Source organism: Musa acuminata, chromosome BXJ3-3, assembly GCF_036884655.1.
Source record: "Musa acuminata AAA Group cultivar baxijiao chromosome BXJ3-3, Cavendish_Baxijiao_AAA, whole genome shotgun sequence".
In the NCBI taxonomy this organism is placed as follows: Eukaryota; Viridiplantae; Streptophyta; class Magnoliopsida; order Zingiberales; family Musaceae; genus Musa; species Musa acuminata.
The window spans coordinates 9,045,690-9,065,082 of NC_088351.1; the positions used below are offsets into that span (position 1 = coordinate 9,045,690).

General features: G+C 37.3%; 1 protein-coding gene and 2 long non-coding RNA genes across 12 annotated transcripts; 2 read left to right on the forward strand and 1 right to left on the reverse strand.

Annotated features, from left to right (window-relative positions):
- Window positions 1-3,176: 3,176 nt before the first annotated feature.
- LOC108952281 (uncharacterized) lies at window positions 3,177-4,579 on the forward strand. 2 transcript variants are annotated; one of them, XR_010494688.1, is made up of 3 exons: window positions 3,177-3,751; window positions 3,859-4,048; window positions 4,257-4,579. It is a non-coding gene; the product is annotated as an uncharacterized LOC108952281 (long non-coding RNA). The 2 variants fall into 2 exon arrangements; XR_001977018.2 differs by lacking the exon at window positions 3,177-3,751 and having other exon boundaries at window positions 3,761-4,048.
- Window positions 4,580-7,349: 2,770 nt separating this feature from the next.
- On the reverse strand, window positions 7,350-13,927 carry LOC135633949 (uncharacterized). 6 transcript variants are annotated; one of them, XR_010495185.1, is made up of 7 exons: window positions 13,788-13,927; window positions 13,071-13,264; window positions 12,693-12,809; window positions 11,626-11,751; window positions 11,387-11,445; window positions 8,014-8,106; window positions 7,350-7,754 (listed from the first exon to the last, which is right to left on the reverse strand). It is a non-coding gene; the product is annotated as an uncharacterized LOC135633949 (long non-coding RNA). The 6 variants fall into 6 exon arrangements; XR_010495184.1 differs by having other exon boundaries at window positions 11,387-11,513; XR_010495186.1 differs by lacking the exon at window positions 11,387-11,445.
- Window positions 13,928-14,052: 125 nt separating this feature from the next.
- LOC135633948 (mitochondrial pyruvate carrier 1-like) lies at window positions 14,053-15,484 on the forward strand. 4 transcript variants are annotated; one of them, XM_065143983.1, is made up of 5 exons: window positions 14,053-14,179; window positions 14,364-14,459; window positions 14,635-14,689; window positions 14,777-14,912; window positions 15,310-15,484. In XM_065143983.1, the coding sequence occupies exons 2-5, from the start codon at window positions 14,457-14,459 to the stop codon at window positions 15,344-15,346; spliced, it is 231 nt and encodes a 76-aa protein (XP_065000055.1). In that variant the 5' UTR covers window positions 14,053-14,179; window positions 14,364-14,456; the 3' UTR covers window positions 15,347-15,484. The 4 variants fall into 4 exon arrangements, with proteins under 4 accessions (XP_065000055.1, XP_065000054.1, XP_065000052.1 ...); XM_065143982.1 differs by having other exon boundaries at window positions 14,371-14,459; XM_065143980.1 differs by lacking the exon at window positions 14,364-14,459 and having other exon boundaries at window positions 14,059-14,179.
- Window positions 15,485-19,393: the final 3,909 nt, after the last annotated feature.

The window sequence follows — 19,393 nt, forward strand, 5'->3', positions numbered from 1 at the left end:
AAAAGACTTGATGAATCTTAGCAACAACAGAAAGACAAAAAGGTTGAATAATCGACTATAAAGAAAAACCTTAATCTAACATCCGAGAAGACAACATTCCACAAACCCATCAAATCAAAGCAAAACTTTCTCAAGAACAAACAATGCAAAGAGAACTAAATCAAGACGCTTTCGCTTCTCAAGAACATGCGTACGACAGAGTAGATGGGGGCCTAAGCGGAAGGAAATGAACTCCGATCGCGAGATCTTGAGCTAAGACTTGACGACCGGAATCCTAGTCCCCTTCGAACGCCGCTCCTTCAGCGACGACAAGGATCGCTCATCGGGAGCACGAAGGTCCGAGACAGACGAGGAAAGGGAGAAGGTTGTTCTCTAATGGGGGACTTCAAATCGAGGGCTTTTATAGGCGATGGCGTTTCTATTTTGTTGTTCGCATAATAATTATGTGCAACATATTAATCTACCGTCCATTCATCTAAGTTAACGAATATTGACCGCCCATTTATGGCGCCAAAACCTTTTGGTCACGTTGCTCCATTACAGGACAAAAGGAAAAAAATCAGACGGTCCCTGTGTCCTGATGTGATCTTAAAGGCATCAATCAAGTGAATACACAGATCTCAAAGTGAAACCATTGCGGGATCCGGATTCGGCCTGTTATATATATTAAGTAGGTATTTTCCGCATGCGGGGGAAGCGTGAGAGTCGGCGAAGGGGATCGCCCTCATCGGACGACGACGACTGATCGGAAACGGCATCGGGTTCCTATCGAAGGAGGCGGCAAAGCTCTTCCAGACGGCTGAGCCCACGCCGGAGCAGTGGCCGCCGGAGTTCCCACGATGATAGCAGTGATTATTCGGATTCTGGATCGGAGAACCGGCGTAGGCGAAAGAACGGAGGAGGAGATCTTCGAGTACATGGCCAAGAAAGCCCAAAAGAAGGTCGTCTTTCTCTCTCCTATCTTAATTGTTTTTCTGGGACGCGTTAAGGGTTTCAGAGGTTTCTCAATTCTGTATAGGACTCTTCGTTTTAGGCTGTGAAGGTCGCAAAGAAGCTCAAAGCAAATGCAGTCTCTGGTTACTCGAATGATTCGAATCCATTTGAAGACTCCAATCTGACCGAGAGGTAACTTATTTTGACACCTCCTTTTTCAATAACTATGTCATGATTAATCGTAGCTATTCGTTCTTTGTCAATTTGATGTTTAGGGTTCCGATTATTATTTAGTTTGTTTTGATTCGCCTAATATCTAGAAATGATTCTGAGCAAAAGAATTTGTATGACTGCATTTTGCAAAAGATATAGTCAGAAACAGAACTGAAAATACTATTTTCGTCAAAAGAAGATTGTTAGTTGAAAATGAATCAGATCACTTGTCTTGTAAATTCATCAGCATATCAGCATCTATTACAGAATGAGACTTTTAACTTTTGGGGATCTGTAGTATGATTCTTTATAATGCATTAACTGAAATAGGATGTAATGGATTGTGTGGCCTTTTGACTGGATCGATCCTGGTTTGGAGTAAACTAGTCAGTAGGAGATATATCGCTCTGATCTGATCTCTTAAAATGTAGGATACCATGTCTCACTGATTTATTTAAAAGTAAGAAAGTTATTATGCTCAACATTAACATAGTTGTCAAGGTTATGAAGCTCTATATTGCACATGAACACAAGGGCTGGTTAATTTGTGATCTTCGTCTGTCCCATCTAGAAATAAATCCCTGAATTGTGATAAAATAAGTTACTATTTTCTTTCTAGTCATACGATAAAACAGTGGGAAACATAACGAAAGATGAACTAGATTGATCATTAATCCACCAAAAACAATGTGAGCATCCTCATTTAGATACTTGAATGCAAATCACTAATAGCAGTAGCTACATGCTTTCTAAGTTTCTAGCTTCATTTGCTTTGTCTAAGTCATTCAAATACGCTTTCCACTTGACCCAAATTTGACAAAACATGTAATCTTTCTTGGATCTCCTTTTAGCCAACATTCTGTACTTTCAAAATGCAATCTTTGAGAGCTGCTTGTCTTGACTTCTACTTAGTTTTGCAATTGTCTGATCGATGCTCGATCATCGACAACTTGTGAGCATTTTCTTAGCTACACACGAGTCGCCAATAGGTTATGGAAAAACCCCTAAATTGTAAGTAGTAACTTGACATTGGCAACATGTTAAGCGAAAGTCATCAAACATTTCACACTACCAGCAAAGATTGTCACATGATCACTGGCAAACAAAAAGTAGGGGTAAAAAACATAGATAAATATAATGTGTAACTGAAAGAATTGATAGAAGGCAGAAAAAAAGAAGGCAAAAGGGAAGAAGAGAGAGGACTGTTTTAGGACAAGTAGAGGAGAATGTGGAAAAGAAAAGAAGAGACATGCCTCTTTGAGATAGTGACAGTTGCCAAGGGTTAGTGGTAGTATTGGAATAGAGTTGTGGAGGGAGGATTCCCTGAACGTTCATAGGAAAAGATTTTTTCACATCACCTTTGTATTGAAAAGAAATCCATGCGTAGAAAGAAATGAAGAGGAAACTGAAAGTTGTAGGGTCATCATAAACTTGCACATGACTGGATCATGATGGATTAATTAGTCTATCAATTTTGTTGAATCTAAATCATTAGCTAAAATACTTAAACTAAAGTTGATAAGAATATACCCATCATATCCTATTTTTATTGTGAGATCAATCGAGGTGTTAAGTATACTTTGTTCATTAACATTTTGATAGTTTTATGAAGTAAAAATATAGAACATGATATTGCCAAGGTGTTTTTTTTTTTTATATCAATGAAGTCCGAAACCAAGAAGCAAAAAGTAAGGATGGTGTGGAATAATTTTATATAATCACTGCATGTGTTCATATTTTCTTCCAGTTTACTTGGATCAATCAAAGAAAATGACATAATCCTTTTATGGCAATAATTAGCTATATGTTGCATAATGCGCTACACCAATTCTGTGCTTGGCATCCATAGCCATGAGATCTCCAAACTGACTCCAAGCTGGGCTGCTGCTGCTGCTGCTGCTTCACGGATCATACAGCATAATGCAACTCCTCTCCTACTTTAGCAGCAGATTCTTACGAAGGTGTGCTCCATGATTTCAATTTCTAGCAAACACATGAAGCGTAGTTCTTCATTGACCCTCATGTCCATATTCCACACAGGATATATCAGATTCAAAGGCCTTCCTAATGAAGTGAAGAGTTTCAAGTCTGAGACAGCGTATGTTCCCTGCACCGTGACAAATGGAATTCCACGTGGCATACGTTGTCTCGTGGGGATGCTCCCTTGCGTCCACGGTCGCCAACATAGCAATAAAACAAAAACGAGAGGCTGGCAAGTCAAACCTACTTGCATGTATAAGGGTGTTCAAAGTCGTGAAGTCCAACGACATTGTAGCCCTAACATCTAAGTTTTCCCATTGTTAATGTCATAAGCAAGGCAATCAAGCCACATGACACCAATTTATAAGCATCGGTAAGATGGGGGAGCTGAGAGAGATAAGACTGCAGGAATAAATGAAGAAGGTCACACATCTCGTTCATGTCGCCTCACCACCGCCATGGTAGATTGCAATTAATTCCCACTGTGAAGGGGCTCGCAACGACACCGCTCCAGGATTCGGTACTTGGCCTATCATGGAGGACTCTACTGTGTGCCATTTCCCAAGGCAGGGAGGGAGGCTTGTGCCTTGTTTGACGACCTTGCACAGATATTATGCAGCCCAAGGCATGCTTCTCTTCAATGCCATTTACTTCTCTCACTCACTCAAGACTCTTCTCCTCTTCTATCCAAAACTCTCTCACCCTTTTTATTATCATATTCTTGCTTGCCAGGGACTGGGGTTCCCAAATCCTGCTATTTGATTCAGGTTGGTGTCGCATCTTATGAAGGAGAAAGAAGAGAGCGATGGCAAGAATGGTGATCCTAATCTGGTTACTTCTTCCGCTGCTGTTTGAGAGTGATTCAAGGAAGCTATCGTGGGTGCCTGACATGCCAGGAAACGCTTCTGCCACTGCCACTCATGTAAGTTGCTTCCCTCTGCAGCTATTTTAGAGATTGGCTCTCTCTTCTTTTTAGGAATTTTCTTATACAAAAAGATCAAATTCAGACCTAGAATCACATTCGAGTGGAGCTACTCTGCATGATGTTGTTGACATCACAGTGTAGGATGTGTTGCACAAGTACAAGTTTATTCTTCTCTCTCTTAATCTTCCACCGCTTGGCTGCCCAGGGAGAAGGCATGGATAAGGAAGAATGCAAAGGCATGGACACGGAGAGATGCACTGCCGGGCGAGGGATGGAAGCTCACACGGATTATATCTACACCCAAGACTCGGAGCCATGATTCCGTGTCCCCATATCATTTCTACTTCTCTGTGTGTTCCCCCCTTTCTTGGTGAACCACCGGACATCTGTTTGTCTCATGACACTGGAATTAACTGTTTAATACTTTGTTCATGATCTTCTTTCCCTTTTAATCTTCCTGCTACTACTCCATGTGCAATTTATATGTTTGTTACATCTAAATGCTACTTCCCAGCTAATTGCTTTGTTTCTGCCTTGGAAGAAATCATGATAAGGAAAAAAAAGAAAATTTAAGTGAATTTTCATTTTACTGAAGAAAAAGAAAAGGGGGGGTTACCAGCAACTGCATGATGATAGCCTCTCAACTCTACTTGGAGAAGAAGATGAGCATAAATTCCCTTCAAAAGAAGAAAAAGAAGAAGAAAAGAAAAAAGAAGAAGAAGAAGAAGAAGAAGCCTAAACATATAGACCAGCATTGCAAGTTCAAATGCCATGCAGACATGTTGATGCTGATACCAACACTGTTTAACAAACAACACATGAGTTTCAGATTCCGGCCTCCATTTCCATCAAATTATTCCTACAGCAAGGTAAACTGTTCATCATGGACTATCAAACACCAGTCCTCTCACCTGCCTGCCTGCAAACCAATCACTTCAACTTTTTCTTTCTTGCTTTGGAGTTGCTATGTAGAGCAGCAAAATCTTCTCTTTCACTTCTGGCTTCCTCCACCTTACAGAATTGCTTGTTGGAGTGGGAAGAACACTGAATCTGCTTCTTGTTCCTGAATCCATCATCATCATCATCATCATCATCATCATCATCATCATTGGCATCATTACACTTGGAGTGAACCATGCCGTCTGAATCCTTGCTCTGTATCAAACCAGTGGAAGCATCAGAAGCCATGGAGTCATCATCACTCTCCTTGCTCTCGTGACCTGTGTCTTCACCAGCATCCCCGACAACAGATTCCACCTCACTGTCGTCATCATCATGCGCAGGGGAAGAAAGATACTTGGTCCATCCAGACTCGCAGCTGCTACATTCTTCTACATCCCCAGGGAGTTGGGAAGCGTTCATAACTGTGGAGAAGGAAGGAGAAGAGAGAAGAACTCACCACAGGGAAGTCCACAGCAATGGTAGACATGCTTAAATACTTCAGCAGCTTCTTATATAGGCAGCGAAAAAGCAAGTCTGATAACACTCGAGTCTCTCACTTCCTGATGAGACTAAATCCTTCCCTTCCGAGTCCCGACAGAAGAAGACCGTAAGATTTGAAACCCATTCAAAGCCAGCTTCATTTAATGGGAGAAATTACACCCGCCACCTGAAAAACTGAACGCATCTTTGAATCAGTCTGACAGTTCCATCGGTAAAAAAAATGACAGCTTCGCAAAGTGACGAATCAACTGTCAACACACCACCGCAGAACCCAAGCGGGTGAATGCTCAAAACCGTGGAAGCCTAACTCATTCAATACCACCAGCTTCCTTCCTTCAACTCTCTCTCTCTCTCTCTGCATTGATGATTGCGTGCTGGTGTTTATGAGGAGGGACACCCAATGCTCGGTGCATGTCATGAGTTAACTCATTGATTAGGTATGAGTCGATGGGAGCGTCATCTCTTTCCCTTGTCCGTCTCGCTTAATTATATGAGAGAAGCAAGCCACGGTCGCAGGATAACGTAGAGAGATGAGGATTAACTCGGGCTTTATCCGAACTGGCTTTTGTTTGCTAGTGGTGACAGCATACATCATGCCTCCTCCAAATAATGAATGAACTATGGATTAGCACACAACCTTATCATGTTCTTCTTTTTTGTTTGCGTGCGTGTGCGTGAGCGCGCGCGCGCGCGTGCGAGAGACAGTAATCGTGGCTTATAGTGCCCCTTTAAAGCTTTACCCAAGAAGCATCAACCCAACCTTTCCCTCCACGAATCAAGAATTCGAGATGGAGGATTTCTTTGTCGAGACCATACGGAAACTTGTGGCATAGATATGCGGTAGTTCCCCATGGAATCTTGTCGTTCTTCGTCTCAGCCACGTCGTCTTGTGAGAGTACAGCATTTGGATTGGTGGCATGTGGTGTGACAAGATGGATCATGGTGCCACCAGCTCGATTTGGCCTCTTCTTCCCACGGAATCACTTTCCTCTTCCTGCAAAGCCACTCTTCGAACAATGCCTTCCTCGTCTCCCAACTTGCATTGAAATGGATTGAACACCAGAGGAGATCATCAGTACAGGAGTCGGCAGAATTCCTGGCGAAGTTACCGAGAGGATGAAATGGAAGCGATGATGATTCTGCTCCCCACTGATGAGTGGATGTGGATGCGCAGGCAGAGGCTGGCCGGGGTGCTTCCCGTTACGGGAAGCAGCCATGCGAACTCGAACAAAGAGGTGGATAAAGGTTGGCGAGGTTGCGTCGCCCACCGGGGACAGGCCACGGGCTATTCCTATTGCTGCGACGACAAAGTGGAACCGACCACATCGGTGACGCCCACGACCCGTCACCTCGGACAACCCATTACGACAACACACAAGCAGTGCTTGCCATGACGGCTTGTCGAAGATCAGAGCTCAAAGTCCGTCCACCAAACACGTAAGAGAGCGAGTGATAGAGTCCGACGTCGATGGTTCCGATCCGATCCCTGTGGCAAATTTCAGTCGAGATTTTTTTTTTTTTTCTTTCTCGTTGTGAATATCGATGTCGAAAGAACTTTCGATGTGATTTCTTCAAATTAATCTCGAGATTTTTCTTTTTTTTTTCTTTCTCAATATGAATATTCGATGTGATTTCTTCAAATTCTGATATGAGATTAGAACATAAATAGAGAAAAATAATAATAATTGGCGAGATCATCGATTGAAATCTTTGTTATCGTTTTCCCTGTACTTTCTTTTTACCTGAGAAATAGGTAGGGGAAACAATGGAAGATAACTAATTATATGGTGCAAGTATTGTCAAATAAATAAGAAAGTTTTCCATTTAAAGTCCTCTTAAACTTAGCTAATAATACTGAAAATGACTCCCCAAATAATATCATACAATAAGTGGAAAATGATATACAGGGACTAGACAAGTATATTATTATTATTATTATTATTATTAACTTAAACATCTCGGATGATCTGACAATGAGTTGATTTTTCCAACATCTATTTGGTGAATGAGAACAAAACAGCAATATTTGAACTGATTTGTAACAAAACAGATCCAGATCCTACAACAAGTAGCTTCTGCTGAAAAGTTGGGCTTATCCTTATAGTTGATCATGAAGACAGACAGCATGAGTGAGTACAAATGATTAGATTTTACCTCTTTGAGAATTAAGGAACCTCGAATGATTTGTAATTGTAGTGTGATCTGTCTTTTTCTTTTCCAAGAGATGCAAACTTGTCCTCCAAAAATTGCAGAGCATTTCCTGGCAGCAGAGCACAAAAAAAGTTATACAATTCAGCAGGTCAATCTTTATTTTTTTTATATACACAATCAGATTTGCAAATTCTAGCAGACTTTGTAAACAATTCCCAGCCCTATTTTCTTCTCTGTATATATGAGAAACCTTTGGAGTCTATCAGACATGCTAAATAACAATATATACATATCCTATATAATATTAAGGATTTACCATGGACATGGTTTTTTAGAATGTCAACTAAAGCCGCTGTATCAGATTCTACCTGGATGTATTGTACACCTTACTTTAAGGCTCATCTCCAACCTTGTCTCAACGTGTAGTACCTTCACCAAGTTAATTTGTGATTTGAGGAAACCTACATCCGGTTAGCACACAATCATCATTCACCCCCTTCATTTTGAATGTAATCAAGTTTAAACCATCTTTCATGTTAATATTGGTGTTATTCTCAAATGAAAATATAACAATAATAATAAAATCATAAGTCCCAATTATTTGGAGTTGGTTATATGAATTTTTACCGTCATTAAGATATATAAAAGGTCATATATTTAGTTAAAAGGTCATATATATATATATATATATATATATATAAGAATAATTAGTCACTCAATTATTCTTAAAATTTTATATATAATTTCTATTAAGGTCTTCTTACATCTTTCTTCACCTTTTCTCGTACCACTAACATTAATTATTTCATCTTTTCTAACTACCGCACCCGGAGTCCTCCTCAGCACATGCCCATACTATTCTAAACGAGTTTCTCTCGTCTTATCCTTTGTCGAAGCGATACCTAATTGTTCATAAATGAAAGTATTTCTTTTCTTATCTTTCCTAATAACTCTATACATTCATCTCAATATTCTCATGGCAACATAGACTTTTTGTATATATTTTTTCTTAACTGCCCAACACTCATATCCATAAAATATTATTGGTCTTACAATTATGTTATAAATTTATCCTTTTAATCTCAAAGATATCTGATGATCACACAAGACTCCTGATGTCCTTTGTCATTTTAACCATATTGTTTTTACTTTATAAATAATATCTTCATCGATCTCTCCATCTTATTGAAAAATTAATATAATATACCTAAAGCTTTTACTTAGAGAGATTTTATGTCTATCCAATTTTACTATATTCTCTTGTCTATTTCTAGAATGACTAAGATTATATTTTATATATTCAATTATAGTTCTACTTAATCGAAAACCTTTAGTTTGTATGACATGTCCCCATAACTCAAATTTATAATTAATTTTACTTAGTTTCTCATCAACGAAGATAATATTATCAATAAATAATATACATAAGGTAGGTTTATCATGTAAGTGACTAATAAATTCATTCATTATCAATGTGAAAAATAGGAACTTAGTATATATCCTTGGTATAATCTTATGCTAATCGGAAACTCATTAGACACACTTTCTATAGTTTTAACACTAGTAACTACATTATCATATATATCCTTAATAATATGAATATAATTAATAGATATAGCTTTCTTTTCTAAAGTTTACTATAATAAATATCTAAAATCCTTATTATAGGCTTTCTCTAAATCAATAAAGATTATATATAAATCTTTCTTTTTCTCCCTATACATTTTTCTTAATTGTCTTAATAAATAAATAACTTTTGATCTTTCAAACATAAAACTTAGTGATTTTCAAAGATATTTGTTTCAAGTCTTATTTTACTTTCAATAACTCTTTCCGAAAGTTTTACAGTATGCCTCATGATTTTAATTCCTTTATAATTTGAATAATTTTATATGTCACCCTTATTTTTGTAAATTAGCACTAAATTTTTTTTTCTACATTCATCATGTATTATTTCGAATCTCATAATTTTGTTAAATAAGCGAGTTAACCAAGCTACTCTCTTGTTCCATAAACTTTTTCAGACCCCGATGGAGATATCATCAAGCCCAACACTTTTAGCTATTTTTATCATCATTAATAAATTTTTTATTTACTAGCTCTAATTTTATGAATAAATATATGATTATTAAATTAATCACTATTATTTATCGTTAAATTTAATTCCTATATGGAATATTCATTACATAATTTATAAAAATAATTTTTTATCTTTTCTTAATCTCATTATCATTAACAAGTATTTTACCTAAATCCTTACACTTTCTTTCCCTAGCTTTAACAATTCAATATATATCTTTTTAAATCATTAATACCTAATTTATTATAAAATTATCATGAACTTTATAAATTACCATACTGATCTTTTTTAATCTCTTTTTTAGATTCTTTATATCTTTTAAATTTTATTTTATTTATAATTTTATCAATCTTTAAACAATGATATTCTAGTAAAAATTATTTTTTGAATTTCCTTATACCACCACCAACTCTCTCTTAAGGTTACAACTCTATCTTTAGTTCATCAAGAATCTCCTTTATTAAGTTCCTAATCTTATTAGTCATCATAATCCAAATAATATTAATATTATTCTCATCTAAGTTCCAACTTACCTCACTTTTCATCTTGTTTTTAAAAATATTTACAAATTATCATCTTTAAAATTTCACTATCTAGTATTATTATTATTTTTACTTTTTTTTTCTTCTTTCATTTTTTATAATAAATATCTAATACCATCAACCTATGTTGATTCATCAAGCTTTTATCATGTATAACTTTATAATTCTTACAAATAACTCTATCTATCTTTTAGTAAAAAAAAAAAAGTCTATTTGACTATAGTTATGACCACTTTTATAATTATATGTTCTATCTTTTTTTTAAAGTGAGTATTACAATTATAAAATCATACAAAATCATATAATTCAAAATCATACAATCATCTTCATTTCTCTCGTCATAACCAAAGTCCCCATGTACCCCTTTATATTTATAATATGTTTCCCCTACCTGACTATTTAAATCTCCTCCAATTATAAATTTCTCGCTTATAATTATTCCTTTAATGATATCACCAGAGCTTTTCCAAAATTCTCTTTTGGTTTGATCATCCAATCCGACTTAAGAGGTATAAGTACTAATAACATTCAAAGCATCTTAACCTTTCATAAATTTTAAAACAAAAATTCTATCTTTAAATATTTTTACATCTACAATATTTTTCTTAACATCCTTATCAATAACAATTCCTACATAATTTTTATGTTTATCTTTTCTAGTAAATCAAATTTTAAATCCAGTACTATATCTCTCTAGATTTTTTCCTTGCCTACTTAGTCTCTTATAAGTAAATATTATTTATTTTCTTTTAATCATAGTGTCTACCCATAATAATCTCTTCCCTAAAAGTGTTCATATATTCCAAGTTACTAACTTAGCTATCCGGTCAAATTTTTTTACTCTCATTGATCCAAACTAATGAAAGAACTCTTGTCTACTTAGCATCACATCTAGGCATCTATGTGATGGGCTTATCTCCGGGCAACTTTCTAGCCTACCATTTGCAGTGAGATCTAACATAGTTTTATGCCGATTGTTAGTGACCTAACGTAATCCTTATCTTTTTTTCTGAGATTGATATTGACGATGTTAAAATATCCTATTTTTGGTGTTATTCTCAAATAAAAATGAAGCATTAAAATATCCTATATTTGGTGAAAAAAAAAAAAAAAACTCACGCATGCTAGTGGGAAGAAGGAAGCAGGCCTAAGTTTGTATTATCTCCACCAGAGAAAAACTGAGAGTCATCATCATTTTGTTGTGTATCAAACCATGGAAAAGATAACCAGGAGAAACATGAACATTCTTGTAAAGAAAGGCATAACCAAAAAAGTATTAGCCAATATCTATATTAATTGTCTAAGAACAATAGGTTTACAACCCGACACTAGAGAAAGACAGTGGCAGATGAAATTACCTGCTGGAACTTCAAGAGACCAAGAGAAAAGTTCCTGCTTTAATTGTATAACTTGGGCAACATCAAGTAAGGTCCCATCCAGGTGAACGGGGAATGACAAGTATGCTCCATGACTCCTCAATCCCTCTTTTGTAACCCAGAAATAATAAAAGCAACTATTTCATCAAACAGTCAACAATACATATATCTCATTTTCGGCTTTGGCATATGAGAAGTTCTATTTTTTGGTTGTTACTTTACAACCATCTAAAATCTTCCCGAGTAAAAGAAAATGAAAGCTGAGGAAGAATTTCTTACTAATAAACAGGTTACATGATTCAAAATTCTGTTCTTGGAAGAAGGTAGCCTTTGGGGTATAACAAACTGCCAGACTCAGCACCCTTTCTTTGATTGCTATACCTGAAGCTTTTCTATTTTCGAATAATTGTCTAATGTTCTATTAGTCTATGCATGTGAGAGCTATTAGTTTACTAACAATGGGCAAAAGAGCATAGAGTCGTTATATTAAAGAAGAAAAAATCATCTTGAAAGTATCAGTTAGATTAGCTGATAAAGACTTTGACAATTCAATCGTAAGGTCTTAAGCTCAAATCTCCTCTTCGTCACTATGCAAAACACAGAGATCCACATCTCTATACTGAAAAAATTATATTAAAAGGATCTTGTATTTACTAGTGGGCTCACAATTGTCATACAATGGCAGCAAGTTCATCTGGTCAGTGGTCATTGGTAGGCAATCGTGACATTACAATTATCTAGTATAGTAGCAGTCTGTCCCTTACGAGGTGTCAATTTTAGATGTTATAAGATGCCAAAATTGGTATTAAACCATCTCGATCAAGTCAAGACAACTATAAAGGTCAAGTTTGTGGTGATGCACCAAAGAGATTGGACAAAGAGTAGAAAGACTTTGTCGATGCCATTAGTTTGTGATGAATTCATATTTATTTGCAACGACAACCATAATGGCTAATGTCCCAGAAAAGAACCATTTGCAGATCAATCTTTTGTTTTACAGCTTACAGAGACCAGGCATCAAAAGTTCAACCAAGATAAACTTGGAGTACCTTAAATGGAAGATGACATGATCCAGCGAGGAAGCAAATCCGGATCTCCTGCCTGACCAACTCCAATTGTACCTCAGATTGAAAGATCACTTGTTTTATCGACCTGGGTCTCATCTCCTGAATAAAAGATGCAAATCAAGTAACATCAGTACATCCCCCGTCACAAGCAATGGTGATGACGAACTGGTCAAGAATCCCCAGGAAACAAAAAAAAAAAAAGAAGGAAACCAATTATTATGTGAAATCGAATTTTTGGATTTTTGACGGGATCAAGAAACCTAATCGATTAATTAATAGGGACGAAATAAGAGACCGATTGGATCAAGATTCGACGTTTCAGAAGCAAAGAAGAGTGCGATCGGCCATAGGGCACAAGACCTGAGATGTGGTGGGGTTGACGGGCTTCTTGAGGGCGAGCCCGCCGTCATCGTCGGCAACCGCCGCTTTCACGAGGTAAGACGAAGGTCAAGCCCCGTTCTCGTTGATCCAGCCGTCCCTGCAGCCGGAGAAGGCGTCGACCCGCAAGAAAGAGTATCCCATCTCCGTCTCTCTCAAAGGGACATGCATGACAACTACATTTGAAATCGGTCAAATCTCAACCGTTGCTTTTGCGTTTTCATTCGTCACACGCAAAATAATCAAAACATTTTCAGTTTCTTTTTTTTTTTTTTTTTTTCGTAAAACAAAAAGCCTCGAAGATTGGAAACACTGGGAAATATTTCCATAAAACACAAAACAGCATTATGATTTAGGACAAATCATCCAATACTTTAGCCAAATTACCAGTAGTAATCGTCAATCTAAATCTATCTCCTTATGGGGTGACTGACTAACCGTCAAACTCAAGAATTCTCGAAGATGAATTCTTTAGATATAAATGTATGTCATGCATGACGCGATTGCACACTGCATAACAACATGTTAAGATCAACACTCAATTGAAATATTCTCAACACCCAGCAAGACCAACCGATAGTCTTCTTTTAGATTTAACAGGAGCAGAGTCCCCCAGTTGCAGGCACTCCCACATGCTCCTTCCCTGCAATAATAAACAAAGAAGCAAAGATGGATGGATGATCTCCTTATAGTACTTACTCGGTCAGCTTAGCTTGCAGCATTTCTTGCTTGCGAGGGGAAGCAATTAATTGGGTTCGACTCTCGGAGCTGCAACCGAGTCCCTTGTACAGATCTCTCTCCCGTGAGGTATGAGCCTCGCTGTCCTCTCAACCTGTTCGAAGGTTTTGAATGAAGCCTCGCTGATGATCTATCTTTGATTTCAAATCTCTGTATCTCCAAACTATATTGGCTTTGTTTGCTGAATGTTTGGAGAATGAATTCATCTCATGTGAATCGAAATCAGGTGGAAAGGAGTGATCTTGCTCCGGGCCATGGCAATGGCGGTCTTGCGAGCTTTCTGGAACAGCCCTGTTGGCCCCAAAACAACTCATTTCTGGGGGCCAGTCGCCAATGGGGGTTTTGTCGTTGCTGTAAGTATACTCCCATCACCTGCACTCTTCCGATTTGTTCTTAGTACCGATATGCTTTCTTCCTGCTCTCGTCATTCTCTTATGTTATCGAGAGATTGGATAAGCCGAAAGAAGAAGAAAAAGAGAGAACTTGATACATCATCACCAACCTTTAGCTATTTCTTTATTGTTCTCATCTTCCAAGAGATCAGATGTGAAACTGCAATTTGCTCAAAGAGAAAGGAAGGAACAGTTCTGACTGTTGTTGTCCTAAAGGTTTCCAGATGACAACAAACACATGGTAATCTCTCAAGAAATTGGCAGTTCAATCAATAATCAAGATTCTGCTGTAAAAGAATAGATTGCTTAAATTATGCAGACATTATTAGCCTGATGAATTAATTCTAATGAGTGATCATTCCAACATACTGGATATGGTTCTCCTCCACTGTTGATCTGCTGCTGCTGCTCTTCAGGCAATGGCTGACGTGAAAAAACCTGCTGAAACCATTTCTGGGAACATGACCACAGGTTAGTGTGAATAAGTTAGCATCATCCTAGTGATGCTACTACTGTCACATATCTCAGATGAAGCTGACAGATGATTTGGATGTGCAGCCATGTGTCTGTACTCGGGAGCTCTCATGAGGTTTGCATGGATGGTGCAGCCACGCAACTATCTGCTGCTTGCATGCCATGCTTCCAATGAAGTGGTTCAGCTTTACCAGCTATCCCGCTGGGTAAATGCTCGAGGGTAAGCTCTCAGGAATCATACATCTCAAAACATGCTGATACCTAAATCCTCCATTTCTTTTTTTTTTTTTTTTCTGATGCATATCTTGACCTACAATCTACTCTGTCCTGTCTTAGTCTCTCTTCCTGCATGGGATCATCTCTCTCTTAAATCTACACCAAAAGATTTGCAATGTACTCCTGCATTGCATTCCATACTGGAGGAGAGATGAGCTAGTTCTAAGATGCAAAACCACCTGCATTGTGTTTATTCTTCAGCTCGCCTACTTACTGGACATAAGAAACAGCTCATTGCATATGTTACATTTTACTGAACACCTAAATTCCATCAGGGCATATTATGCACCATTGAGACAAAACTAATCATACTGTTCTTTTTTCTTCTTTTTCTGTGCCAGATACCTGAAGAACAGAGATCCAGCTGAAGAGCAGTAACTCTAAGATCCCCAAAGCATCTTTTCAATGAAATAAAACTGGTTCAGAAATTATTATATTTTGCTGGATCCATTACAGATACCATATACTGTTAAATTTGGTTGTGAGTGAAGTGATTATGCTTAATGCATTTGTTCACCATGAAATGGTCTGTTGCTGGATCTTGAAGCCAAAAAAAATATCTTTTCTGCTAATTTCCTTACACAATACATTCAATAAATCTACTGTTATATTCAGTATCCCCTTTTGGTGCATAGGATTCTTCTCACTGGTTTAAGAATAATGAGCAATTTGGTCGTTCAATATCTAAGCCTCGGTTCAATAATGATGCTTGAGTTGGCCAAGATGAACCAAAGCTGTAGCCAACCAAACTAATCCATAAGAGTCAGGTTTTCTTTCTGTGATGAGGGCTGATCTAATATAGATGGGGCTGGTAGAAGTAGAACATGGATTAGGCTTCCAAGGACATCCATCCAAAGTGCAGCAGCAATAACAGATAGGGAAGGACACCGAGGAAGAAGAGGAAGGCCATAGCTTAGAACCATATAGCAGCAGTATGTTAAAACAAGAGTACATTTAAATTAAGTAGACATGCAAATGAAATAACTTGAAATGGAAGATGCAAATGATTAATGTATAGGAAAAAGCTATGCACGTTCAGCTGATATTAGTTGCATCAATTACAAAAGCTACTATCTCATTTACACTGAGATCAGAAAAGTTTGATGCCAATGCACCCCTATAAATCAAGAAAGCTGTATTATGGTTCTTGTTGATTCAACATATAGTTCTCTCATTAATAGTCCTGACTATATTTCCGAAAGGCCAACACATCTGACAATGAAGGTAAATACACCGAGGCAAATCCACTTATAAGGGAAATCAACACTCAAAGATGTCAGAGAAATCAGAATATCCAGTGCGCAGGAAACTTGACAAAACATGGAAATCAGAAAATATTGTAAAGTTTTCACTGGCAAGTTGAAGACCAAAAAACCTCCATACAACAAATCTGAACCAACTTGACATTGAGATGCATAAAACAAGTAAAGAATTATAATGTCCCTAAAGAAACCAGTAGCTGACTTTACATAAAAATAGGCTGTCCACTCTATGACAAAGCTCCCTTGTAATTTAAGTTGGAACCATAACTTGTTTCAACAAGGTGGAATCTTTTTTAAAGAATAAAATTCAATAATATATTAGTAAACAATATTGTAGTGCAGCAGCCCCAACAATTGGACAGGATATAACAAACCACCAAACACCATATAAAAAATCCAGCAAACAGTCACTTACAACTTTTGGTATTCAGGCTTTTGCCAACTTAATTTCCGATTCGAGGAGCACATTTTTGCTCAACACAGTAAGGCAGCAAGCTTTAGGGCCGCGTCTCAAGGTAACCATTTCACACATTGAACCTCCCCAAATAAAAAGCATGAGCACGAATGTAGCATGTCATCCCAATAATTCCAGGAGTTTGGTGATATATACTTTGCGCTAGCTTGGACAAGAAAATAACAAATAAAGATAGCTAAAAACGAAAAATAGAAGAACAACACAGAAAAGGTACTCTGATATGAAATCATTTGGACATGAAGTTCTAATAACACCATGCAAGCTGCACTCATCCACAAGCCAAAGCAACCAAAGCAAAACAACTTGCAAAAAGGAGCAGCTTCCAATTTATGACGCCTAGGATACAGGTATAAGATATGTCATTATGCATCTGTAGAAACCCAGCTAAAAATTATGGCAAAGCTGAAAATTGAAATCACGAGATTCCAGAATATAGAACATAAATGGAGAAGTGATAAGCAATGGCATTCTTACTAACAGGTCAGTGGGACATAAAACCGAGTTCAGAGAGTATATTTTTTGTACACTAATAATCTTATTCCCAACAAAAGAACTATTTTACAAAGATCAAGTGAAGAATTTCGGAACAAATCTTAATGGTATAAGCATCTGCTCTAGCATCCTCCGTATAGAGACAAAGGAGTATGGTGAAAGCATTGAAAGGAAATCTCAACAGCACAAGCAGACAAGACATGGGGTTGCAGCTCAAAATTAGGTGAAGCAAATGAAAGGAAATCTCAACAGCACGAGCAGACAAGAGACATGGGGTTGCAGCTCAAAATTAGCTGAAGCAAATGCTTAGCAAACGAATAGTAGAGAGTACAAAAATGAAGCCAAAACAAAATAACAGTTACAATAGTTAACCTTTACGCTCACGATCTTCATCTGCATGAAGACAAACAGCAGACTATGTTGTATGCGCTTATAGAAAATTTGCATTTGACATATTCTTTAATAAATTTTCAGAAAAACTTTTAAAGTACTGAAAGGAAGAACAAACTAAGAAGCAACTTTTACACTTAACTATCTTAACTAACCATTATCATATTTGTGGATGGGAACCAACACATCGATCGGTTTCAGGTACATATACAGGCATGTATAGGTTAAAGAATTGTCCAATTTGTATTTCATCATTTTCATATTAAATTTCTGTATATACAACAGTGCTCTTTATTGTATATCTGGTTCAGGCATAGAACAACAATGATTTACCATCCATTTATGTAGAATGCACTCAAGAATATTGGTTTGAATTTATTTATAATAATATATGGCCAAGAGCTACAAACATGAAATCAAAGAACTTGTAGGGGCTTAAAATACAGGTGATTCATTACTTCAAGAATGACTAGTTCAATAAGAGAACTTTCATCATTAAGAAATCACCCTTCCTCTCCAGGACTCCGAAAAGGTACTTTTGGAACATCAATGGGCATTCAATTAAAGAAAAAATGAGTACTATATTTGTGCTCTACCGTACAAAGAACAAAAGTAAAGGAAGACTACATGGTGATTCCTCCATACTGAAATTCATAGATCAAGCATTTGCAATTCGTACAGGGGACTCATCTTATTGTGCTTACCAACAAACACCATTGCATGCAATTTGACCAAGTGCTCTATGTTAGCGCAAAAACAGAGAACCCTCTGTTAGCTCAAGTTCACAGATCAAGCATCAAGGGAACAAGATATTATGCAGTCCAAGCCTAAAACCACCAACAGAAGAGGCATATTTCAATCACTATCATAAAAAAAAACCCATCCTTTCAGTCTCATCTATTTAATCAACTCTATTTTCGTTCCTCGATCAAAGTCTTTTCTTCCAGCAGACTACCAACCCCTCATTTTTTTGTTCTGACAAAGTGAGGCAGCTCCCAATGCGCAAAAGGGAATGCAGAAAAAAAAAGTAATCTTGGTATACAGAAATAACATAATCATAAATGGGTAAAAAAATAACTAGAGAAAATCAAAGAAAGTATCATCTAAAACGCACATTACAAAAACAATATGAACAAAACTAAACTTGACCTTTCAAGAGTATAAAAAACCTTCTAACAGCCAAAAGAAATATCAAAATAGCAATATCTGAAAACAGACTGCATCACCTAACATGAAAGACTATTAACTGGCACACAGAAGAGGCATACGTTTACGAATGTCCATAAGCAGTGGTTCACACAGAAACATCTTTGAGAGTGTCTTATTCTTAATAAAATGTCTGAAGTTTATCTCACACCAATCTCTCAAGTCACGACCGCTCTACTTAAATGTTGTGGTCTTATATGTAGAAGTTTAAGAGTGTGAAAGGCAACAGGGATTTGAAAGGCCGGATGCAGAGGTTTATCGACCGATTCCAGCTTTGCACCCTCCGAATCCCGACCAAATCAGAACCAAATCCAACAAGGCGAGGAAAAGATCGATAAACCGCTGCGTCCAGACATCACCTTTTTCATTTACCCTTCTTCCTTTTACAGACGAGAGAGCGGAGTGACTTAACTGCATTCCACCCTCGGGAGAAAAACGAGGGTTGACTTAAAGCGTGTTTCTTGCAGAAAGGAGCGGCGACACGACGGTCATCTTGATGTGAAATGAAGGAAGGAATTAGAAGGGAAGAGGGAATCAAGGAATGGTGGAGAGGGAGAGGAGAGGGGGTGAAAAAGCTCAAGTAACCCTAGATGGCAAATG